General features: G+C 37.8%; 1 protein-coding gene, 1 long non-coding RNA gene and 1 pseudogene across 11 annotated transcripts in view; 1 reads left to right on the top strand and 2 right to left on the bottom strand.

Annotated features, from left to right (window-relative positions):
* LOC140615039 (uncharacterized) overlaps nt 1–11,521 on the top strand; it is a 56,978-nt gene extending 45,457 nt beyond the window's left edge. The window contains exon 3 of the long non-coding RNA XR_012015708.1: nt 10,941–11,521. This is a non-coding gene — a long non-coding RNA (uncharacterized lncRNA). The remainder of the gene's footprint in view (nt 1–10,940) is intronic.
* Nucleotides 1–26,803, bottom strand: part of ACER3 (alkaline ceramidase 3) — a 158,348-nt gene that overhangs the window by 33,175 nt on the left and 98,370 nt on the right. For all 10 annotated transcript variants that reach the window (XM_072794725.1, XM_072794727.1, XM_072794726.1 and 7 more), the window contains 4 exons: nt 25,630–25,682; nt 23,200–23,281; nt 18,662–18,697; nt 667–725 (listed from right to left, as the gene is read on the bottom strand). In XM_072794725.1, coding sequence (XP_072650826.1) covers nt 667–725; nt 18,662–18,697; nt 23,200–23,281; nt 25,630–25,682 — 230 coding nt within the window. The remainder of the gene's footprint in view (nt 1–666; nt 726–18,661; nt 18,698–23,199; nt 23,282–25,629; nt 25,683–26,803) is intronic.
* On the bottom strand, nt 19,644–21,512 carry LOC140615036 (T-complex protein 1 subunit eta pseudogene; annotated as a pseudogene).

Here is a 26,803-nt window from a genome sequence, read left to right as displayed (position 1 = left end):
ATTGTACTATAGTTTTGCAAGACATCATTGGAGAAAACTGGTAAAGGGTACAGGAGATTTCTATTATTTTATAATGCATGTGCTTCTATAATTACTTCAAAATAAAACGCTTAATTAAAAAAAGAAAAAAGAATAAATCAATAAATCATGTTATTTATTTATTGAGCACATGCTATGTGGCCAGGTCACGTGGAAGGTACTCACATGAATATTTATATTTAATCTTCATAAACTCTATAAAGATTGTAACTATTTCCTAAATCATCTCTCTGGAGTACTGATTCTTTGTGACATTAACAATATTCCTTAAAAAGTGTTTTGTAAGAAGCGTTTTGAGTCCAGTAGTTTGAGGAACACAAAAACAATTTTTATTTTTACTATAGCATTTTTCAAGGCAATATACTAATGTACAATACAAATATTCAAAAGGAGGCCATCATACATAGTTTTCCTCAAATTAATTTTGGAACTTTTGTTTTTACAGGATGCCAATTAACACCTTGTTTAAAGAACTAGTATTCATTATCTTATACCACAATAAATGTTGGCCTAAAGCTCTCTATCAATATTACTGCTAGAGTTGTATTTTATGTATTATTTCAACTTAGGCTATAGCTTTATTGCTTGAATATAATTTAAATCATGGCGTTGATCCAAATCACTTACCATGTAACAATATAAATAGATCGAAGTACTAATGTGAAGACCAACATTCCATACATAACCTGAATAAGAAAGGAAAAATGAAGTTAGTAAAATCATTATTCTTTGGCAAAGGAAGTATATTTTGCCTACAAAAATAGCCCTCTCAATAAAATTTACTACCTTTGGTTACATTTCATTTATTTATTTATTGAATTTTATTTATTTATTCATGAGAGACACAGAGCATGAGAGGGAGAGGCAGAGACACAGGCAGAGGGAGAAGCAGGCTCCATGCAGGGAGCCAGACATGGGCCTTGATCCCGGGTCTCCAGGATCATGCCCTGGGCCGAAGGCAGGGCTTAACTGCTGAGCCACCTGTGCTGCCCCTTTTGGTTACATTTTAAAGTACAGAATTTTTGCAAATATCTTCTCCCATCCATAGGTTGCTTTCTAGTTTTGTTGATTGCTTCTTTCACTGTGCAGCTTTTTATTTTGATGAAGCCTCTTATTTTGATGAAGTCTCAATAGTCTATTTTTGCTTTTGTTTTTCTTGCCTCCAGAAACATATCTAGAAAGAAGTTGCTACTGCCGATGTCAAAGAGGTTACTGTGTTCTTCTTTAGGATTTTTATGGTTTGAAGTCTCAGATTTAGCTCTTTAACCCATTTTTATTTTATATTATTTTTTAAAGATTTTTATTTATTTATTCATGAGAGAGAGAGAGAGAGGCAGAGACACAGGCAGAGGGAGAAGCAGGCTCCATGCAGGGAGTCCGATATGGGACTCGATCCCGGGACGCCAGGATCACACCCTGGGCTGAAGGCAGGTGCTCAACTGCTGAGCCACCCAGGCCAGGGTACCCTCTTTAACCTATTTTTAATTTATTTTTGTGTATGGTGTAAGAAAGTGGTCCAGTTTCATTCTTTTGCATGTGGCACTCCAGTTTCCCCAACACCATTTGTTGAAAAGACTTTTTCCCATTGGATATTCTTTCCTGCTTTTTTGAAGATTAATTGACCTTAAGGTTGTACGTTCATTTCCAGATTTTCTCTTCCATTCCACTGATCTATGTGTCTATTTTTGTACCAATATCATACTGTTTTGATTATTACACCTTTTTAAAAAATGTAAATTCAATTAGCCAACATACAGTATACATCACTAGTTTCAGATGTAGAGTTCAATAATTCATCAGTTGTGTAACACCCAGGGCTCATCAGATCATGTGCCCTCCATAACGCCCATTCCAATTACCCCTTCCTCCAACCACCTCTCTTCTAGCAACCTTCAGTTTGTTTCCTATAGTTAAGATTCTATCATGTTTTGTCTCCTTCTCTATTACTTCCCGATCAGTTTTCCCTCCCTTCTCCTATGATCTTCTGTGCTGTTTCTTATATTTCACATATGAGTGAAACCAAATGATACCTCTTTCTCTGATTGACTTATTTTGCCCAGCATAATATCCTCTAGTTCCACCCACGTTGATGTAAATGGTTAAGTATTCATCCTTTATAATGGCTAATATTCCATTGCATGTATGTGTATGTGTGTGTGTGTGTGTGTGTGTGTGTGTGTGTTTGTGTGTATCACATCCTCTTTAATCATTCATCTGTTAGACATCTCTGCCTTTCCATAGTTTGGTTATTTGTGGACATTGCTGCTATAAACATTGGGGTGCGTGTGCCCCTTCAGATCATTACATTTGTATCTTTGGGGCAAATATCTAGCAGGGCAATTGCTGGGTCATAGGGAAGCTCAATTTTTCACTTTTTGAGGAATCTCCATACTGTTTTCCAGAGTGCCTGCACTGGCTTGCATTCCCACCAACAGTGTAAGAAGAGTCTGCTTTTTCTTCATCCTTGCCAACATCTGTTGTTTCCTGATTTGTTCATTTTAGGTATTCTGACCGGTGTGAGGTGGTATCTATAGTGATTTGGATTTGGATTTCCCTGATGACAAGAGATGTTGAGCATTTTTTTCATGTGTCTGTTGGCCACCTGTATGTCTGCTTTGGAAAAAATGTCTGTTCATATCTTCTGCCCACTTCTTGACTGGATTATTTGTTTTTTGGGTGTTGAGTTTGATAAGATTTTAAATAGATTTTCTTGGATACTAGCCCTTTATCTGATATGTCATTTGCAAATATCTTCTCCCATTCCAGACCTGAAGTCTGGAATTGTGATGCCTCCAAGTTGTTTTTCTTTTTCAAGGTTTGCTTTTGCTATTCAGGCCTTTTGCAGTTCCATACAAATTTTAGGACTGTTTATATGATAGAGGGGTAGTATCCAAAATACGTTAAAAAAAAAAAAAAACTTAAAAAAACTCAGGGTACCTGGGTAGCACATTTGGTTAAGTGTCCAACTCTTGGTTTCAGTTCAGGTGATGATCTCAGGGTTATGAGACTGAGCCCCAAATTGGGCTTGACACTCAGCACAGACTGCTTGAAATTTTCTCTCCCTTTCCCTTTGCCCCTCCTCCAGGTTGTGCTCTTTCTCACTCTAAAATAAATAAATCTTTAAAAAAACCTTATAAAACTCAATATCTGAAAAACTAATAATCCAATTAAAATGTGCAGAAGACACCAACAGACTATTCTCCACAGAAGACATACAGATGGCATAAGAAAAGATGTGACACAGACACATGAACACATGAAAAGATGCTCACCATCGCTGATCATCAGGGAAACACAAATCAAATGAGTTATTATCTTACATCTGTCGGAATGGCTAAAATCAACAATACAAGAAACAACAGGTTTCTTGTTGTGACAAGGATGTGGAGAAAAGGGAACCCTCATGCAATGTTGGTGGTCATGCAAACTGGTGCAGCCACTCTGGAAAACAGCGGTATGAAGGTTCCTCAAAAAGTTAAAAATAGAACTACCCTATGATCCAGCAATTGCACTACTATATATTTACTCCAAGAATACAAAAATACTAATTCGAAGGGATACATTTATCTCAATGTTTTTTTTTTTCTTGTTTTTTGTTTTGTTTTATCTCAATGTTTATAGCAGCATTATCTACCCGAGCCAAAATATAGAAACAGCCCAAGTCAACTGATGAATGGATAAAGAAGATGTGGTATAAAGAAGGGGAGCTAGGATGGCACATAGTAGGAGGACCCTAGGCTGGCCTTGGTTCCTTGAATGCAGCTAGGTAACTATCAAACCATTCTGAATACCCAAAAAATTAACCTGAGGACTGATACAACAAACTGCACAACTAGGAGAGAAAAGACCATAGGAAGGAACGTAGGATGTGTGGAGACATGGTTTGGGGGAGAAACACTTTATGGGTGTTGTGGAAGAGGGGGAGCCTTTGTCATGGAGAAAGGTGAGAGAGAGAGAGGAGTGCACAGTGATTGATACAAAGAGGATACTTCCCTAAAGCTATTGGTTGGGAAAATGGAAAGGGCTAATTTTCACGAGTTTTTGCAACCAGCAGGGCTCAAAAGACTGGAGTTATGGAGGTTCATGGGTTTGTCTGGGATAGAGACCTGAGGGCACTGCCCTGCTCCTGGGGAGAAGGCAGGCAAGTATCTCTGGGGCAGAAGGTGTGATCTGAGGATTACCCGGGACACATGGTGGAAAGTGACTATTTCCTATTCCTGGAGTGCATCTGTGAGAGGTGGCTTTGCCTCTCTGGGGACAAAGGAGCCTGCAGGTGGCATTTTGCTCCTCTACCCTCACCAAAGACCCAGAAAAATCTACTAAGGGCAGCTAACCTGGACACTGATTGTTTAGTCTGCTTTGCCTCTGCTCTAGTGCAGCTGCCCTTCTGGGTCAAACCTGCATTGGTTCCAGCATGTCATGACCCTCACCGAGAAGCCCAGCATGGGTTCCTGCCACAGCAAGTCCCTAAAGTTTGGAGTTTTGGAAGTTAGCAGGTTTGGCTATGATAGAGCCCAAAGTGCACTGTGCTGCTCCAGGCAGGTGAACAACCTGGAGAAAGAGGGTGAAAAAAGCGACTAAAAAACACATAGGATGCATGGGGGGAAATTATCTGCTCTTCTGGGAGGGCTTCATGAGAACAGGGAGTGTGGAATACCTTCCCCTAGGGATAAAGAAGCTAGCTGGCACCATTTACTTTCCCCATCCCTTAAGCGTAAACCAACTTCAGTAAACAAATGCTATGCACTAACACTGGTTGCCTAATGCTTATACCAGGTCCCACCCCTCTGTGCTACCCTGGTACTGCTTTTCTTGGGCAGGTGTGCCTAAGGACCAGCCCAGTGGGCCTCTTCCCCAGAAGACAAGCACAACCCTTCCTAGCCCCAACATATCTACTAACCAAAAAGTTCTGTACTTTTATTAACTTTAAAAAAATTTAAAAAAAATAAAAAAATAAATAAAAATAAAAAAAAATAAAAAAAATTTTTAACTGAAACACACAAACACAAGTGCTTAAAAGATAAACATTTTGACGATTATCATAAAACAAATACCCTTGTACTTTTTGACTTTGTAATTAAAAATGGACCATTGACAGTGTACTCTAAATCAACCTCAGTATCCCTCTCAAGCTCTATACCTTCTCTTCCTCAAGACTCAACACTATTCTAACATTAGAGTTTAATTTTGTCTGTTTTGAATCTCTTTATAAATGGAACCCTACAGGGGATCCCTGGGTGGCTTGGCAGTTTGGCGCCTGCCTTTGGTCCGGGGTGCGTTCCTGGAGTCCCAGGATCAAGTCCTGCGTCGGGCTCCCAGCATGGAGCCTGCTTCTCCCTCCTCTTGTGTCTCTGCCTCTCTCTCTATGTCTATCACAAATAAACAAACAAACAAACCTTTAAAATAAATAAATAAATAAATAAATAAATAAATAAATGGAATCCTATATGTGTCAAGCTTCCTGTACCCAATATTATGTTTATGAGCCTTATTCAACTTGTTATATGAGCTGTGGCATATTAGTTCTATTTAATATCCACTTCCTTTCTATTTAATAATTTATTAATATTATCTAATAATAAATTAAATATAATTTAATAATTATAACTAAAATGGTTTATTTAAAACTAAAAATATATTGACAATATTTCATAAATTAATATTATTTGAATATGCATATTTTCTTTTTCTTGGTTATCATATGAGGGACCTATTTCATTAAATAGGTAATAATTATTTCAAGAATTACTTTAGGTTTTTGTTTTGTTTAAATAGAAATTTACTTGCTTATAGTTCTGGAGGCTAGAAATATAAGGTAAAGGTGCCAGCAAGCTTGGTTTTCTCTGAGGGACTCTCTTCTAGGCTTGTAGGTGGCTATCTTTTTCTGATGTCTTCATATGATTTTCTTCTGTGTATGACTATGTCCTAATCTCTCTTTATAAGGACACCAGTCATATTGGATTAATGCCTATCCATATGAACTCATTTTACCTTAATTTTCTTTTTCAAGGCCCTGTCTCCAAATACAGTTAAGTTCTTTTTTTTTTCTTATTAATTCCAGTATAGTTAAGTGTTATATTAGTTTCAGGTGTACAATACCATTACTGTAATTCAACAGTATCACAATTGTTGAATCACCATTCAACAATTCTATACACTACTCAATGCTTATCATAAGTGTACCCTTAATCCTCCTCACCTATTTCACCCATCCCCCTTCCTCTCTAGTAACCATCAGTTTGTTCTCTATAGTTAAGAGTTTTTTTCTTTTTTAAAATTTGTTTTTTGGGCAGCCTGGGTGGCTCAGCGGTTTAGCACCGCCTTTAGCCTAGGGCCTGATCCTGGAGACCTGGAATTGAGTCCCACATCAGGCTCCCTGCATGGAGCCTGCTTCTCCCTCTGCCTGTGTCTCTGCCTCTCTCTCTCTCTCTCTCTGTCTCTCATGAATAAAAAAATAAAATCTTAAAAAAAATTTTTTGTTTCTTAAAGTCCACATATGAACGAAATCCTATGGTATTTGTTTGACTTATTTCACTTAGCATTTTACCCTCTAAGTCCACCCATGTTGTCACAAATGGCAATGTTTCATTCTCTTTTATGGCTGAGTAATATTCCATGGCATATATGTATCACTTCTTTACAAATTCATCAATGGGCGGAAAATTGGGCTGCTTCCATTATTTGGTTATTGTGAAAAATGCTGCAATAAACGATGGTGAACTTATCTTTTCAAGTTAGTGCTTTCATTTTCTTTGGGTAGTGTAATTACTGGATCATTCAGTAATTCTATTTCTTTTTTTTTAAAGATTTTATTTAAGTAGTCTCTACACTCTATATGGGGCTTGAACTTACAACCCTGAGATCAAGAGTCGCATGCTCCACTGAGCCAGACAGGCACCTCTAGTAGTTCTATTTTTAATTTTCTGAGAAACCTCCATACTGTTTTCCACAGTTGCTGCACCAGTTTGCATTCCCACCAATAGTGCATGAGAGTTCCTTTTTCTCCACATCCTTGCCAACACTTCTTTTATTTCTGATTTTAGCCATTTTGACAGGTGTGAGTGATACCTCAGTGTGGTTTTGATTTGCATTTCCCTGATGATGAGTGATGGTGAGCATCTTTTCATATGTCTGTTGCCCATGTTATGTCTTCTTTGGAGAAGTGTCTGTTCATGTCTTTTGTCCAGTTTTTAACTGTATTATTTGGGTTTTTTGGTGTTAAGCTGTGTAAGTTCTTTATATATTTTTGATATTAACCCCTTATTGGATATATCACTTTCAAATATCTTTTCCCATTCAGTAGGTTGACTTTTTATTGATGGTTTCCTTTGTTGTGCAAAAGCACTGTATTTTGATGTCCCAAGAGTTTATTTTTGCTTTTGTCTCCCTCGCCTTTCTAGACATATCTAGAAAAATGTTGCTATGGCCAATGTCAGAGAAATTACTGCCTACGCCCTCTTCTAGGATTTTTATGGTTTCAGGTCTCACATTTACGTCTTTAATCCATTTTGAGTTTTTGTGTATGGTATAGAAAGTGGTCCAGTTTCATTCTTATGCATAAAGCTATCCAGTTTTTCCCAACATCATTTATTGAAGAGACTTTTTCCCCTTGCATTGAATATGCATATTTTATATATCCATTCTACTGCAGCTGGACACTGGAGTCCAATTTTAGATATCTATAATAACCCTGCTATAGTCACTTTAATATATATTTTTGGTGACATGTTGAGATTTCTGTTGAACATTAGCCAAACTGATGGAGCAGAGTATGCATAAATTCAATCAACATTAGTAGTTTGCACAAACTGTTTTCCAAAGTGGTTATGACAATTAACACTCCCACCAACAGCGTATGATGGTTGCTAAACAACCTTGTCAATAAGCACTTAATACTGTAGTCTTTTTGATTTTAGCCATTCTGTTGGGTTTCTAGTAGCACCTCATTATGTTTGTAATTTTTATTTCCATGATGATTAATTAATTATCATTTCACAAGTTTATTGGCCATTTGAGTATAGTCTTTTGTTAGGCATCTCTTTGTCCATTTTTCTACTTGGGTCTTCTACTTTTATTGGTTTGTAGAAGGTCTTTATATATACTAGTCTTCACTTGATCATATGTGTTGTGAATATCTTAATCCACTCTACAGCATTATGTTTTTACTCTTCGGATGCCTTTTGATGAACCCAAATTCTTAATTTTAAGATAAATGATAGAATGTGTCTTGTAATGATGGCATAATTATCCATTTATTTAGGTACTCTTTAACGTCTTCAAATATGTTTTATCACTTTTTCCATTTGTAAGTCTTAGACATTTATGTTAGATTTATTCCAAGGCACTTCATATTCTTTTTAAAAAATTTTTATAATTAAAAAAAATTATTCATGATAGAGAGACAGAGACACAGGAGGGAGAAGCAGGCTCCATGCCGAGAGCCTGACGTGGGACTCGATCCCAGGACTCCAGGATTGTGCCCTGGGCCAAAGGCAGGCGCCAAACCGCTGAGCCACCCAGGGATCCCCCAGCACTTCATATTCTTAGATGATTATTTTATTTTATTTATTTATTTTTTAATTTTTATTTATTATTTATGATAGTCACAGAGAGAGAGAGAGAGGGAGAGAGAGAGAGGCAGAGACACAGGCAGAGGGAGAAGCAGGCTCCATGCACCGGGAGCCCGATGTGGGACTCGATCCCAGGTCTCCAGGATCTCGCCCTGGGCCAAAGGCAGGCGCCAAACCGCTGCGCCACCCAGGGATCCCCAGATGATTATTTTAAGTAGTACTTTCAAAAATATTTTCTACCTGTTTGATGCTGTTATATATAACAGACTGGAATATATAACTGGAATTAGTTCTTCTTTTACTATGTGGTAGAATATTCTAGTGAAGTCATATTTGTGGGAAGATTTCTGACTACTGACTCGATTACTTACATATATATATATATATATACACACACACACACAGCCATTTTTTGTAGTTTTTATATCACGTGACTTTGCATTTTAAAATCTCTTCAGATTTTAATAATCTGTAGATTCTTTAATTTTCTATGTATACATTTGTGTATCACTTGTGGATATTTACAGTTTTGTTTCATCGTCTTAAATTTAATAACTTTAATTTCTTTTTCCTGCCTAATGAAGTAGGCCAAACCCTTGCTATCTCATGCTCAATTTCAAAGGGAAAGCTTTCACTGGTTCATCACTAACTGTAATATTGGCTATAGGGCTTAAAATTTATTTTTAAAATAATCTTTAACAGATTAAGAAGACCTTTTTTATTTCCAATTTGCTCTGTTTTTTTTTTTTTTTAAGATTTATTTATTTATTTATTTATTCATGAGAGACACAAAGAGAAGGCAGAGACATAGGCAGAGGGAGAAGCAGGCTTCTTGTGGGAAGCCTGATGAGAGACTTAATCCCAGGACCTCGGGATCATGACCTGAGCCAAAGGCAGATGCTCAACCACTGAGTCACCCAGGTGCCCCCAGATTTTCTATTCTTTATTAAGTTTCTGCAAGTTATACTTCTAGGAATCTGTCCATTAAAAAATACTGCAATTTAAAATTTATTAGCATAAAGTCTCTCATAATATTCAATTAATTCTTTAATGCTCTTAGGATTTAATGTGATATCCTCCTTTCATTCTGATATTATTTGTGCTTGCCTTTTCACTTATGATCAAATTTGCCAAGGATATATGTTAATTTTACTTGTCTTTTTGAAGAAGGAACTTATGGCTTTGCTTATTTTCTCTACAGATACTTGTTTTCTAATGTATTCATTTTTGCTTTTTATTTTTCCTTTGTTTCTTGAAATAGATGCCAAAACTCCCCTTTATGGTCTTTCTTCTTCCTCTCTCTTTTTTTTTTTTTTTTGGTATACACATTTTAAGGCTAGATATTTCTTTCCAAGTATTGATTTTGCCAAGTCCTCCAGGTTTTAACGTGTATTTATTTTATTCTGATTCCATAGTATTTTCCAATTTCTATGACTTCTTTGAGCCATGTATTATTTAGAATTATATTGCTTATATTTAACATAATTGTATTATAATCAGAAATTATATTCTGATTCTAATCCTTTGAAATTTAAGGTGCTATGTGGGCAAGTATATAGTCAATTTTTGTAAATGTTCTTTAAGGGTTTGAAAAAAGTGTTTCTGCAATTGTTGGATGCAGTATTTTACATCTGGCTTATGGGCAAGGTTTCATATCTATCTATCAGAAAGAGAGTGCGTACATGGTGGGGGGGGGCAGAGGGAGGAAGAGAATCTTCATCCAGACTTTCTGCTGAGTGGGGAGTCTGACACAGGGCTGGATCACCCAGGCACCACATGGGTCACGGTTTTTTTTTTTTGTTTGTTTTGTTTTTAGAGATTTATTTATTTATTCATGAGAGACAGAGACAGAGAGAGAGGCAGAGACACAGGCAGAGAGAGAAGTAGGCTCCATGTAGGGAGCCCAATGTGGCACTCAATCCCCTGACTCCAGGATCACGCCCTGAGCCAAAGGCACTCAACTGCTGAGCCAGCCAGGTGTTCCATGGGTCAAGATTCTTTAATCATGTTGTGCAAATATCCCACATTTATTACTGAGAGGTATATATTAAAATCACATAAAATTATAGATTTTCTTTTAGTTCTGTCAAATTTTGCATTATATATTTGAGACATTACATGGACTAGAAATTTTGAATTATAATTTTCTGATGAATTGAATATTTTTAATACTATGAAGTAATCCCTCAGCTTTTCCCATAAAGTCTATTTTGTTCTATAATAAAACAACTATACCACATATCCATATAACACAATTATGCTTAGTGTTTGCATGGTATATATACTTTTCCACACTTTCACTTTCAACCTTTCCATTTCTTGGTATTTCAGGTGGACTCTTTTTCAAGGCCTTGATATGACTCCTGCCTACTATCTGTAGTCTCTCTATAACAGCAGAATCCAACAACTATTATTGAATATTGTATTAGATCCTGGGAATAAAATGGTGTGGAGTAAAGGATTAATATCAAGGATCAGCTTGATGTAGGACTGGTTGAGAATGACCTCAGTCTCGAAGGCTTGAATGTAACAGTTAAGATAAATGGAAAATATTATGTCTGCTTTGGTTGTGAAAGACCGCATCTAGGTTGGAGGCTTGGGGTCTGATGAGAACAGTATGAAAGGTGTTCATTATAAAGAATGATAGGAAAAAGGGGCTAGAGCTTCTATGTGTTACAATGACCTCCACTACACATAGCTCTCATCTCTGGCAGGGTACATAACTTATGTGGATGAGAGGGCAAAAGAGTCTGTGCATAAAAATAGCTCTGGATCTCCTGATGAGATGAAAACATTATACTCCTATAGTATACTGCTGTATACTCCACCATGTATCCCCTTATCCCCTCTCTGAAGCTAAGTAAACACAGCATTAGATTAAAGATGATTAAAGGCTAATTGCCAGTTTAAATCTGTAACTGCAGCTGTGATGCTCTAATGGTGAACAAGAAAGGCATGATCCCTGTCCTCAGCAATTACAATCTATTGTGGAAAAAGATAAGTAATCAGGCAATGAAAGATCTAGTATTTAACTCTGTGACAGGGACTGTACAGAGTGCTTTGAAAACCACCTAATCTAGACTTTTGCAGATCAGAAAGACTTTTATGGAGGATATGATTTTTAATTTTATAATTGAAACATTAGTAGAAGCATCATTAATAATCACTGAAATATTATTTGGAGAAGATGGAAGAGGGGTGTGTGGGTGGCTCAGTCAGCTGAGTGTTGGACTCTTGATTTTGCCTCAGGTCATGATCTTGGGTGACCTGAACCCAAGCCCATGATCACAGTGTCAAGGTCTGCTCTGTGTGGGGAGCTTAAGATTCTCTCTCTCCCTCTGCCCCTCTCCACCCCATGTGCACACTTAACCCTCTCGCTCTTTCAAAAAAAAAAAAAAAAAAGAGAGAGAGAGATTGGAGCTGGATGAAAGTAACCAGCATAGCTTACATTGTAGAGACCAGAAGAAAGTATGTCTAGAATATACTGTTGACATGAAGAGTGGGAAAAATGAAGTCAAAAAGGTAAAACCAGAGGTCAAATCTGGCTTTTCAAGTCATGTTAAGGAGTTGAACTTTATCTTATAAGCAAAAGGAAGTCATTACTTCTCAGCCTTTTGGCCGTGTAATATCTGTTTTTATCAGCAAAAGGAAGTCAATGGAAGTTTCAGCAATAGTGGAACATGATTACTCGTGTATTAGAAAGATATTTCTTTCTTGCTGGGTGGAGAATGAATTAGATGGAGGCAAGACCAATGGAAAACAAACCAATACCAAGGTATTACTGTAACCTAGGTGAGCGATGGGGCCTGAACCAGGGTACTATCACTGGGAACAGAGAGAAATGGACATAATAAAGAACAAATTAGTCTTGGACTGATAATAATTTGATATGGCAGTTAGGAAGAATTGGGAAAGCCAATGATGGCCTGGTTTATGATTTTAGTAGTTAGGTGCATGGTGAAATTGTTCCTTACGTTAGGATATACAAGAGAAGAAATACTGGAGGGAAAATATGGTGATTTCATTTCTAGATATGTTCAGAGTTGGAAGTGTCCATGAGATATCCAAGTAGAGATCTCTGAGAACCAGATGTTAGATATCTGGGTTTAAATCTTAGAAGAAAAAAATCTAAGCCAGAGAAACAGATTTATGAATCGCCATCATACAGAAGTCAAAGGGAATGGATTGTTCAAGGAATATGTCAAACACATCAAATAATGGGTAAGTTAGAACCTATACTCTGGCAGTGCACTGAGGCTTTTCCAAATTAATTTCCTTTCTTCCACAAGCACCTCTACCCCATACATTCTGATTCTCTTCTAGGATCTGTGCCAGATCCTACTAGTGACCTATTCAGTATTCATTCTGTTTTTTGTCTTTACAGAAGACTGATTTTATTGACCAACAATATGTCCAGCTATAAAAGCTTGATTTCTCAGTCTCTGCCGCAGCAAGAGGTAGCCACCTGACCTTAACAACTTTTTTCTATGCATATTCTATTATTAGTCATTTTTAAAATAAATACATACTTTTTTGCTCCTTGTAATTTTCACCTAAAATACTTTTTATTCTGATAATAAATTCCAAAGTAATCTGCTATAGGAGCATCATCATATCACAGAAGGAATATGAGGTTTGGAATAAAAAAGACCTGGGTTCAATTTCCAGCACTACTAGGGACTAAGTGAGAAACCCTGGACTAATTTTTTTTTTTAAAGATTTTATTTATTTATTCATGAGAGAGAGAGAGAGAGAGAGAGAGAGAGAGAGAGAGCAGGCTCCATGCAGGGAGCCCAACGTGGGACTCGATCCCGGGTCTCCAGGATCACAACCTGGACTGAAGGCGGCGCTAAACCGCTGAGCCACCAGGGCTGCCCTGGACTAATTATTTACCTTTCTGATGCTCAGTTATCTCATCTATAAAATAAAGATGGTAATTTCTATACAGGTCTGTCGGTATTTAGTAAGATAATAGGTAAGTCAATCTATATAAACTATATGAAAGAATATATACTACTCAGCACATAGCAGATACTAAAAAATGTCAGCTTTTCCAAGTGTGTGTACATAGTAATTTCCTTATACTGCTAATTTGTAGTAAAATGGCACAAATAAAACATAGCAGAATAAAATTTAAATAAATCTAAGTTCTGTTTTCAAACTGTTTATATAGTATGTTCTTTCTTACAAACCTTGAGGATTAAATTAGAAGGGAGAGCAAAATACTGATGTGTCATGTCTAGATATAATCTCCAGGAGACATCTACTTAGGAAGATTTTAAGCAATAACATTTTCTGAGATAATAGATGAAATCTCATCTGAGATATTTAGTTACTGATTTAGCAACCGGCTTAAAGAGGGTTCATGAACTTCTTAAAAGTTCTTTTAACCTATTTTCATGTATACTTTTTTTGTTGTTATTTTCTTACTTAAGCTATATTAGTATTTCTACTGAATGTGGCAGGCATATGATTTTAGTATTACCTTTTTCAAGGCCATCAAATTTAATAAATAGCATTTGGCTCTCTTTGGGAGATACCTGGATCACCTTGGATTTAATATAGTAAAGGAGAAATGTTATCAGTATTTTCTCCTTCAGGGAAGCTAATCTGGTTAGCAAGACAATCATCCTGGCTGTGACAGATACTTTTAAAGTGTTTATTAGGGCACCTGGGCAGCTTAGTCAGGTAAGCATCTCTATTTGGCTCAGGTTATGATCCCAGGGTCCTGGGACTGAGTCCCACATCAGGCTCCCAGCTCTGTGGGGAGCCTGCTTCTGCCTCCCTCTCTGTCTCTGCACTGAGGCTTGAATAAGTGAATAAATAAAATCACTCATGAATAAATAAAATCTTAAAAAAAAAAAGTGTTTATTCTTTCCTTCTAATTGTATATCACCACTTATCTGTCTAGTCCCAACTCAACTATCTCCTTTCAGAAGCTTTCGGTGATCATCATAGGTAGAAACATACCTGTCATTTTACATCTTCACATGTACTTTTAGTTCACACTATTATTATATTTATTGCCTTGTGCTTTACCTTAGATAGTAGTTTTATATTATCCGTGTGAAATAAAACCCCTCTTCATTTTAAACATTTTATAGATGGGGAAATTCAAGAATAGGCACAGTATGAAATTTGTCCATGGATAACAAAGTGGCAAAAAATTGAGATTCCAAACTTCAAAAAATCAAGATTCTAACTCTCAAGCCAGAGTTCCTTTAGATAACGCTGCTTTTCTCTCCTTTCCCATTATTTCTAAGAGCTTGAAATTTACTGTAAATCTTGTCAAAAATTCCAAAACTTTTCCAATTACAAAATTCAAAACAATTTTTCTAAATTCCTGTACATAATATCAAACAGTGATATGAAAGAATGAGAGCAATACTCCACAAACTTAGACGAAAAGAAGGTTCTGAGAAAAAGCAGTTCTCTTAAGAATAATACCCAGAAACTAATTGGGAATAGATTTGTTTAAGCCATTGAGTATAAATAAAAAATATTAATTCTGGGGTGCTTAGCTTGTGAGTTGGTAGAGCATGCAGGTCTTGATCTTGGCGTTGTGAGTTCAAGCCCCATGTTGGACATGGAGCTTATTTAAGAAGAAGAAAATAAATTCTAATAACTTAACAGGACCACTGAAGATATTCTAGATTAGACTTTGGGGCAAAGGCCTCTTCAAATAAACCATTACATACAGTGAGAAGTACTACTGTATCACAATAGCGGGCCATCTTCCCTACCTCGTTTTTTAATATTAAAGGAAGTAATAGGGATCCCTGGGTGGCGCAGCGGTTTAGCGCCTGCCTTTGGCCCAGAGCGCGATCCTGGAGACCCGGGATCGAATCCCACGTCGGGCTCCCGGTGCATGGAGCCTGCTTCTCCCTCTGCCTGTGTCTCTGCCTCTCTCTCTCTCTCTCTCTGTGACTATCATAAATAAATAAAAATTAAAAAAAAAATAAAGGAAGTAATAATTTAGCTATATGCAATAAATATATTATATAATTCTATCCTGAGACATCTAAGCAGACTTCACCCTTATGTACATTACCACTGCTTTTACAATAAGTATATTTTTACAAGTCTATCTTCTTGACCAGTGAGCTCCTTGAGACCAGTAATCATGTTTTATTTGCTTGGGTTTATTAATATTAGTTATCATTTACTGACTGATTGCCATCTGATAGGGGTTTTTTTTATGCATTATCTCATTTATTTTTTAAAAGATTTTATTTTGATAAATAATTTAATAAAAATTAAATGAAATCTTAAAGAAAAAAAAAGGATTTTATTTTTATGTCATTATCTACACCCAACATAGGGCTTGAACTTAAAACCCCAAGATGAAGAGTCACATGCTCTACTGACTGAGCCACCTAGGCAACCCCATGTTATCTCATTTAATCTTCAGACAACCTCAGGAGATTATTACACCAATTTTAGAAATACAGTATAATGAGTTCTGTAAGAGTAAGAACCTCATCATTTTATTCACTAGTATCTCTCTAATGTCTAGTACAGCACCTGGCATATTGAAGGCACTTAAAAAGTGTTTGTGGAATAATGAAGAAACCAAAGCTTAAAGAAGTAATTTGTCCAGGGTATACAACTAGTAAGTAGAGAGATTCAATTTGAATCCAGGTCTGTGTGACTTTAGATCTTCAAATTTTTGCTTCACTGCCTCTCTATTTCCAACTTCCAGCTCATATCTGTTGAATGAATGAATGTCTTCTACCTTCAGACGACTTATTCACTTCACCCTACCATTCCTCCACTTCTCTCCTGAGAATCCCTAGAATATAACCCATAGCTCTAAGCTTTCATCCTCCTGCCCTTCCTATTAGCAAACATTTACCCTATCTACAGAAAAGAGAGTATGTATTACTGAAAAAATACATGGAAGTTGCAGCCTGGGAAGACAGATGAATAATTTATTACTTTTATTTCATAAACCGTGTAAAGTAGGTCTAAAACAGAACATGGAAAATTGATGGTCATAAACTTACAAAAATTATCCCAAATTTCCAAATTTTGTCTTTTTGTGCTCATGACTTTTCTTTCTTATAAAGACAAATAAGAAATTCACAAAAGCTGAAATATTCTTCATAGAAGAAACTTCCTCCTCTATATTGTCAATAAATCTTTCTAGATAAAGAGGGAATTCCATAATGACATACTTTAAGCTAAAAGAAACAGGAAAGTGAGGCTGTTCTCTCTTGTAACACCTACTTTCACCTTGTCTGTAGAAAAGCAAGGCATAATAATGTGGCTTTGGAATTCATTTTTAAAAAAGGAGATTTCAGTTAGATGACTATTATCTAGCTTAAGTTAAAAAAATTATAGGAACCCTTACTTTTTATATACAAGATAGTACAAGATAGTCTAAAACTACAAGGCAGGATCCCTGGGTGGCTCAGCAGTTTAGCGCCTGCCTTAGGCCCAGGGCATGATCCTGGAGTCCCGGATCCCACATCGGGCTCCCTGCATGGAGCCTGCTTCTCCCTCTGCCTGTGTCTCTGCCTCTCTCTCTCTCTCTCTCTCTCTGTGTGTGTCTCTCATGAATAAATAAAATCTTTTAAAAATAATAATAATAAATTAAAAATAAAACTACAAGGCTTCTGATACCTCTGAAATATGTCCTTATTTATTTGTTTTTTTGTTTTCTAGTTTGTTAAAAGAATTGTAATAGGAGTCAAACAAATCTAGGTTAAAATCTTGGCTCTGACTCTTAACTGTGTAACCACTGGGCAAATTTTTTTTTTTTTAAATTTTTTCTTATTGGAGTTCAATTTGCCAACATTTAGCATAACACCCAGTGCTCATCCTGCCAAGTGCCCCCCTCAGTGCCCACCACCCAGTCACACCAACCCCCTGCCCACCTCCCTTTCCACTACCCCTTGTTTGTTTCCCAGAGTTAGGTGTCTTTCATGTTTTGTCATCCTCACTGATATTTTCACTTATTTTTTCTCCTTTCCCTTTATTCCCTTTCACTAATTTTTATATTCCCCAAATGAGTGAGACCATATATGTTTGTCCTTTTCCGATTGGCTTATTTCACTCAGCATAATACCCTCCAGTTCCATCCACATCGAAGCAAATGGTGGGTATTTGTCGTTTCTAATGGCTGAGTAATATTCCACTGTATACATAGACCACATCTTCTTTATCCATTCATCTTTTGATGGACACCGAGGCTCCTTCCACAGTTTGGCTATTGTGGACATTGGGCAAATTCTTAATATCTCTGAGTTTATTTACCTTAAAATGTGAATAATAATCCCTACTTCGTAGGACTGCTGGGGACATTAGAGTCTGCAGTAATGGGCATAGATAGGGCGGGGCATAGGGCTAGGCACTGGGCAGCATTCAATTAACAATGGCTCTCTTTCTTTAGGGTCTGCTACCTTATTTTACTCTGGTTTCATTACGGGATGCAATTAAATAATTATTTTCTACAGCAAAGTTTCCTATGTTTGCTTTCTTCAATGTAAGTAACCTCCCACCTCAAAAAAAAAACAAAAACAAAAACAAAAAACCTCATCAAACAGGGAGGAAATATTCAAGGAACTTTCAGTCTTTCTTTTCTAGAAAATAGTATCATAAAAAAGACTTTGTATTGTATGTGCATAAATGCTGGTTTTTTTTCTGCTTTTTTAAAAAATATTTTATTTATTTATTGATGAAAGACAGAGAAAAAGAGGCAGAGACATAGGCAGAGGGAGAAGCAGGCTCCATGCAGGAAGCCCAATACAGGACTCGATCCCGGGACTTCGGGATCACATCCTGAGCCAAAGGCAGACGCCCAACCACTGAGCCACCCACGCATCCCAGTTTTTTTTCAAGAGCAATGCTACACCTAACTACTAACAGCCAGCGGGCTTGGGCACTGGCATCCTTAAGCACTTGAGTTTGCAAACTCTGTTTTAAGCACTTCCACAGGCTATCTAACATTTTATTTTCAGAAATTGTATCAGCATATAATTTACCAGGAAAGGAAACAAAATGCAGGAGAACTATTGAACAATCAAGTGTGTAATAATTTTTTAAATTACCTGATGGAATATAGGCTCCTTTACCTTAAGGTAAACCTACAAAATATTAAAAGAAACACATGTGATTGAAGTGCATTATTGAGGGGGAAGAAAACTTATTCCAACAATTCTGCAAATCCCAAACCTCTCTTGCTTCCCTAGTCCTGCTACTTAGATCTGACCCAGTCCTGTAAACACAATCAGATTAGGTAGCATTAGCCCACAGCAGGGCTAATACCTACAGGTGGGTCTCCCCCACCTAGCTTTACCATGGGAAACTAAACATTTCAAAGCTATTGTGGAATACTTTGGCCTCTTGGCTTCTACATCAGCATCAAGGAGGGGCAACAGTAATTACTCATGAGAGCCGAAGAGATTCTGCTGAAAATGTCTGTAACACTTTTTCTACAACAAAGAACACTGGACTTAGAGACAGCAGTTATTTCAAACTCTGCCATTTACTTGCTATATACCTTAAGCAAGTCAGTTAACCAAAAGACTAATTTTTTCCTTATCTGGATAATGGGAATACAGTGGTAAGTAATGATAAGCTAAAATACATGAAAGTTTTTAGTTTATAATGCATGCTCAATAACTGAAAACATTTAAAACAGATTTCTTGTGCTCTCTTTTACTTTCTAAACCTCTAACTCACTCATCTAGATGTAGAACTCATCACCTAAATGCATTCCCAATTACACAAACCCTAATTTTAGGTTCCAATATCATGTGGGTGATTAAGTTCAATGCCTATTTAAGATTTAGCATGCATTTACTGTCCTATAAAAATAGGCCTTTAAAATGACATGGTAGAGAGAGATCAAAAGTCAAATCATAATCCTGAAATGGCTCCCATCACTTCAAGACAAAGTCCAAATTTCAAAGCTTTCCATGATATCACTCCTGACTTTCTGTCTGGCTTCACTGCTGTCCTCTTGTCCTTTTTTTCATCCTAGGCTCTAGAAGTACAGTGCTTCTGCATCTTTAAACATGCTGCTCTCTCTTTTTTTTTTTTTTTTAAGTCTATTAAGTTTATTTAAGTCTTTAAGTTTATTTAAATAACCTCCAGTGAGAGCTGAGCAGGCCAATTACTACCCCTTCCTCATAATACCCATTAACCAAGACAGAGTAAGCATACCCTGCAGACAGCCTGCCAGCCACTCTTGTGAGGGACAAGGTGCCTCTCAGTGTGGTCGGCCCCGGCCCTGTCCCCAGCCCACAGCTGGGGGAGTGTCTACTGTTGAGCGAGGGTTTTTGATGGTCTCATCCACTGACACAATAAGGCAGGCGGCCTCAGAGGCTGCGGTCAGGGCACTGATGCGCACCATGGCTGGCTCCCACACAAACACCTCAAAGTTGTCAGCAATGTTCTCATTGTTGACGTCCACTCCATACCACATGCCCCCCTGGGCATGCTGAGCCCACAGCTTGTTGAGGATGTTTGTGGCATCAAAGCCAGCATTGTCACAACAGCTGACGTGGGATAATTTCCAAGGCCTTGGCGTATGCCTCGATCAACAGCTGCTGTTTTCCTGGAATGGTCCTTGAGTAATCCCGCAGATACTTAGAAAAGCTCCATCTCAATGGCCCCGCCACCAGCTACCACTGAATCATTCTTGATGGCCCTCCTGACGATCATGATGGCGTCATGCAGAGACTGCTCTGCCTCCTCCATAAACTGCTCAGCACCACCATGAAGGATGATAGTGCAGGTCTTGGCCTTGGGGCAGCCAGTGAAGAAATTGTACCTCTCGCCTCCAATCTGCGTCTCTTCAAAGACCTGGCAGCAGCCTAGCACATCAGCTGACAGAGCATTCACACTGGTTTGGATGGAGCCTCCGCAGGCCATCATTGTCCTCTTCAGATCCTCCTCCGGCACTCGGCCAGCACAGAACATGTCCCTGTCAGCAAAGTAGTAGGTGGCCACATCCCCAATGGGAAGTTTGGACAAGACGACTTTGGCTCCAGAATGATGGATCCTCTCTAACTTGTCATAGAGAATGTTCCACTCAGCATCAACAATTGCCTGATAATCCTCCACCGTGTGGACTCTGATTTCAGCATTATCTTTCTCAGCTTTCAGCTCAAGCTCAACATTTAAAAGGGCAATCATTGGATTGTTGTACTTTTTGGGTTGCATTTCAAACCCAGCATAAGAGAAAGTCTTCTTGAATGCAACACCAGCTACCAGCTGGGACTCCTCTAGAGCACCACCTTGCACCTTCTTGATTCCAATCATTTTAAGCTGCAACAACTCATCGAGCATTATCACTGCATCCACCACCATCTTAGCAAAGAAGGCTTTCTGCTGGGAAATCAGCTTAGAGCTCAGGGCGGTCATGGCACACTTCTCCAGCAGCTTCCTCTGTTCCACTTTATCTTCCTTCTTCACGGTCACAGCGATCTCTTTGATCTTGTTAACTGCCAACTGGGTGGCAGTGCGGAAAGCTCGGATGATGATCTGTGGGTGCAAACCTTCTTCCACATAGGGTTTCACCTGCTTCAGAAACTCTGCAGCCAGCAGGGTCACTGAGGTGGTACCATCACCGACCTCAGCATCTTGGGATTTAGCAATGTCCACTAGAGTCTTTGCTGCTGGATGGACAACATCAAGGAGTTTCAGAATTGTGGCCCCATCATTAGAAATTGTTGCTTTGCCTCGGCCATCTACAATCAGCTTGTCCATGCCATGAGGGCCTAGGGTGGTTCTTATAGCCTCCACAATCACCTGGCAGGCACTGATGTTACTTATAAGCTGGGGGATGCCCTGGGAGCTATCGGTCCCCTCTTTTAACAGGATAACTGGTGTGGGCATCATTTTGGAAGCTTATTCGGTGGCCCGCTACTCCTCCAGGCTCCTAAACATGCTGCTCTTTACTTTGTTCAGAAATCTTCCCCTGCTGGCAAGCATTCATCTTCCAAGATCCAGCTCAAACTATTCTTCTTTCTTGAAGCATTTCCTGGTCCCTTCTCCATTCAGCAGAAGCAGCCATTCACCCTCCTTTGTGCCCTCACTGACCATGTATAAGCGTCATGTAATTTACTGGTTTGCTTTTCTCTCCTACAAAGCAATAATTGCTTTGACAGCACAGGCTGTGCTTAGATATCTCTATATCCTCATTTAACGTAGTGCTGACCTCACAAAAATTTTGTATAATTTTACAATTTGGCTACAGGGTTTCTTATTCCTGGAGGAAGTTCCTACCCTCACTACAGTAAGAGCAGAATATTTCCTTTAAGCACCCTTAGAGCTTTAATAATAAGATATGCATGAGACACTATGTATCTGTAACTCTAAACTCAGTAAGGAAGAATGCTTTTCATATCTGAAATGTGTTGTTTCAAAATACTAACTTCCCTTTGTATAGTTTTATATTCCCATTGCTAGTAATAACAGAAATGCAAAAGGACATGTCTCTTAAAGACATTTTTTAAGGCAAATGAATTACCGAGTCATTACCATATACCATGTATTAATTTTCGCAACTAACATGAAACATATGCTATTATTATCTTCATTTTACAGATGAGGAAATTTAATGCAGAGAGATTAAGTAACTTGCCCACGGTTCCCAGTTATCAAGTAGCAGTATTGGTCCAAGCTTGGATCTGACAGACTTCCAAGCCTGTATTTCTGACCACATCAGTTCTGAACTTGCAAAGGGGTCCAGTTTTGACCCTGCCACCAATTCTCCATATATACTTGGTTGGCCAGGCAAGTCACTAAAACTCTCTGTCTCTTCTTTTATACAATAATAAAACTTCCTTTCACATCTGAAACAAGAAAGACTAGAAAATATAGTGTAGAAGCATAAGAAAAGAGTATATTTGTTCTTTCAAGCTCCTATTCACCTTCTCAGCTCATTGATATCTAACCTCTGCCTCTATCATTATATTGCTGACAGTATCCTTATTATGGTCATTTGGACTTTTAATTGAAATTTTTATGGGTCAAACTTCAATCTTTATTTTACTCATCCTCTCCAAGGCAACTAATGCTATCACTTCTTCTAGAAATCTCTTTGTACTCTATGATATCGGACTCTCTAATTTTCCTGCATCTCTCATTACTTGTTCTAGGTCTCCTCTGCTGGCTCCATTTCTTCTACCTGACCTTCAAATGTCAGTGTTCCCATGTATAGCATGGTAATTATAGTTAACACTGGGTTGAATACTGGCAATTTGCTAAGAAAGTAGATTTCAGGTGGTCTCATCTCTCAGTCTCCACTCACTCTCTCACTCACACACACACACACACACAGGGCAACTATGTGAGAAGATAAGTTAATTAGCTTGCCTATGGTAATCATTTCACTCTGTATATCAAAGTATCATGTTATAGGCCTTGAATGTATATGATTTAGGGTAAAGTATCATAACTGTACTCTCTTGTTTATCTCTCTTAAAAAAAAAAGTGTTCCATAGGGTTGCATCTGTGGCCATCTTAATGGTTCATGCTATCTCTGTTCATCTATTCCCACATTTCTAGTACTACCTTGACCCTGACAATTCTCAAATCCATATCACATGCTTAATGTTAGAAACAAAATAGGACTTACTGTGGTTACTATTAAACTGAACAGAACTAAGATAAAAAGTAGATGGTAGTTTACAGAGTTCTTCATTTTGAAACATTCGAACCTTTAAAAAGACAGAAAGAAATTTGTTTTAGAATATATGACTAGTAAAACAAATAGAATGCTATTTTACCACTTGTATATACAAGTGGGTCCAGTGATGCCCATCATTTTCTCCTACCCAAACTCTCATCTCAGAGAACCTGGACCAACTACAGCCTCCAAGACGCTAGGGAAATCAGGAGCAGGCACCTAGCTTAAACTGGGCCAATGAGAGGCTCTCTTCTGAAAACTTAGGAGTTTGGGAGTCAGAGACTAAATCAATTAAGTGTGGAGAATCAAAGTATAAAGTCTTATGGATTCAAAGTCTGATGCTGATATTTGGGCAGCTAAATTGAATGAACAAGAAGATGAATGAGCAGAGAACTGATCTGCATGGAGGAAAAAATAAAGCAGATTCAAAGACTTGAGACCATGTGGAGAGGAAGGAACAGAGAAAAAAGAGTAGGAGAGAAAGCTGCCCTTGAGTTGTAGTCAGGCTGTACTTCCTGCTGTTGGGTTTCATTACTACTTGTTCATGTCCATTAAATAATTAAATGTCCATTAAATAAATGAATTTCTTACTCAAGCTGGCTTGAGTAGGTTTCTAAATCTTGCAACGAGACATTCCTAAGCCATACTAATATGGAAAACATCACTCTATTATAATTGTCTCTTTATGGGTCTCCTTAACTAGACTGTGTCTCCTTGTGTGTAGGGATAAACTCTTTTTCTCATGTATCTAATCACTAGGCTAGCAAATACTCAGTAATGAGGAAATATGACCAAATATTTGACTATCAGTTAGGTATCCAACCTTTGAACCTGTACAAGCAGCAGGAAGAGTTCTGAGTTTACTAGTTAATTGGCTGTGGGAATGGGAATTGGATCCAACTCCTATGTTTTTATCTGTACAGAAAGGTGATTGGCCCAGATGATTTCTAAGATCTCTTTTACCTTTAAATTCTGTGACTTGATGACTTATTAAAAAAAAAGCCTACCTGAAAGTATTTTTTATTTTATTTTTTATATTTTAAAGATTTTATTTATCTATTCATGAGAGAGAGAGAGAGAGAGAGAGGCAGAGACACAGGCAGAGGGAGAAGCAGGCCCCACGCAGGGAGCCCAAAGTGGGACTCGATCCCGGGTCTCCAGGATCACGCCCTGGGCTGAAGGCAGGCACTAAGCCGCTGAGCCACCCAGGCTGCCCTCTTTTATTATTTTTAAAATATTTTATTTATTTATTTGAGAGAGAGAGAGAGATAAAGCAAGAGTGGGAGGGGGCATAGGGAGAGGGAGAAGCAGACTCCCCGTTGAGCAGTGAGCCTGATACAGGGGGCTTGATATCAGAACCTTGAGATCCTGACCTGAGTGGAAGACAGATGCCCAACAGACCGAGCCACTCAGATAACCCCAGATAAGCTCTTTTAAATAATGTTTTCTGAAATGATTCTGATTTTTCGATATCTTTAGACACTACCCTATATATTTAGAAGAAAATATTCTTAGGGTGCCTGGGTGGCTCAGGTCATGATCTTTGGGTCTTGAGATCAAGCCCTGTATCAGACTCCATGCTGAGTGTGGAGCCTGCTTGGATTCTCTCTTTCCCTCTGCCCCTCTCCCCACCCACTGCTCACACTAGCATGCTCTCTCTCTCAAAGAAGAAGAAAAAGAATAGGAAGAAGAAAAATTAGAAGAAGAAGAAGTTGATGATAATAACTTGAGCTAGCAAGAATGATCATATTGAGACTTAAATAACCATCATAAAAGGGGCTTAGAAAAAATTTTAAGTACTAGTGCTAGGGAATTAAATCCATAGTTAGAAGGTAAGTTTATTAAACTTGTAGTTCAATTCTCAACTCTGACATTTACCAGCTACATGGCCTTAGGCAAGTCTCCTAAGCATAAGTTCTGCTTATATCCTCAGACAAGTTATTAAATCTCTCTGTGCTTCACTTCTTCATCTATAAAATGGGGATAAAACCCACTTACTTGCACAACTGGGAGAATTAGAGATGATCTATCCAATACCTAGCACACTCACGGGTACTAAGTACATAAAAATCATATATATTATAACATAAAAATAATATTTATCTAAATTTGTATACATTCATAACTCAAGGAAAGGCAGATTACAAAGTTAAGTCAAATTTAAGTAGGGGTTTATTTAAACTGGTCATAGGGTTTTGTTAATAAAATTATTATAACTTCCCACAGATTATACTCTACATGGAGATAACAGAAGTTATAACCTTTACACTATTACAATCTCTCAGTATGATATAACAGGGTTAACTATATTACTTAATTCACTATGAGGTGAATATAAATTTTAAAATATATTAAACGAATGTTAAACATAGTACTTACATGCAGTACACAAATATACAACAGCTGTAAATCATTGGGAGTTCATCCAATAGCTATAAGAAACAAAGAAAGAGGACTTGAATATTGCAGATGTGCAGTTATTATGCAAATCAAAATAAAACATTAAAATGATTACAATGGTCATCTCTTGTTTAGAATCTTTTACTCATTTTTCATATATTTAACATCTAGTTTACTATGAGTGTTGCTCCAGGTCATTGGAAGGACGTGACTGTCAGTTGACCTGTGAGCTGGACCCAGACAATTGGAGGCTCCTCACCCCCTCCTGTCCTTGGAATAGGAGTTCCACTTGCCTTTCTCGCTCCCAGAGGCTGTTCCAAGGACATAGTCTTGAGATAGTGATGTGGTATTGAAAACACCTACAAGATATACTTGACTGAACTGAATTAAAATCTCATTACAAAGTGAAAATTTGGTAGCAGGTGGAGGACCAATTGCTGCCACCCACAATGAGTCTTGTATATAAGTACTCACTGCTTATTAAAACTGCCACCTACCAACCAGGAATGGCCTGCCTCTTTCTTCCACTTCTTCCTGCCCTCTGCTTTTGGGGGTTGGTTTAATGTCATTAACAAAAAAGTCTGCCCATCCATCTATTTATCCTAACATACACACCCTAAGTAGGACACTTGACTCACTGGGCAGCTCAGATCATTCAGTACCACAAACTATGATATCATACCTCCAGGAAAGAATGATATCTACCATCTCTAGGTCTGTGGGTTCTATCAGTATTCTTTTGCATTTTCCCTTTTCCTAGAACATCTAAGATGGGTAAAATGTCCACTAATATACATATAAGAAGAGATATTAATGACTGGGAAAGTCATTTAGTTAATCTAAGTAAATATGTTTCTGAAAATATTATTACCAATAATAATAACAGCTATTATGTATTAAAACTACAAGGCAGACACTAAGGGTATTTTTTTTTTTTAAGATTTATTTATTTGAGAGAGAGAGTGTGAGACAGCACAAGCAGGGAGAGCAACAGAGGGAGAGGGAGAGAGAGAGAAGCAGGTTCCTGCTGAGCAGGGAGCCCAACATGGGCCTTGGATCAATAACTTGAGCCAAAGGCAGACACTTAGTCAACTGAGCCACCCAGATGCCCTCAGATTGGTTATTTCTAATCCTTAAGCCAATTCTATAGAAT

The sequence above is a fragment of the Canis lupus genome, chromosome 23 (genome assembly GCF_048164855.1).
Source record: "Canis lupus baileyi chromosome 23, mCanLup2.hap1, whole genome shotgun sequence".
NCBI lineage: Eukaryota > Metazoa > Chordata > Mammalia > Carnivora > Canidae > Canis > Canis lupus.
The sequence above is the reverse complement of the archived record's forward strand: the minus strand, read 5'-3'. Positions and strand labels throughout refer to the sequence as shown.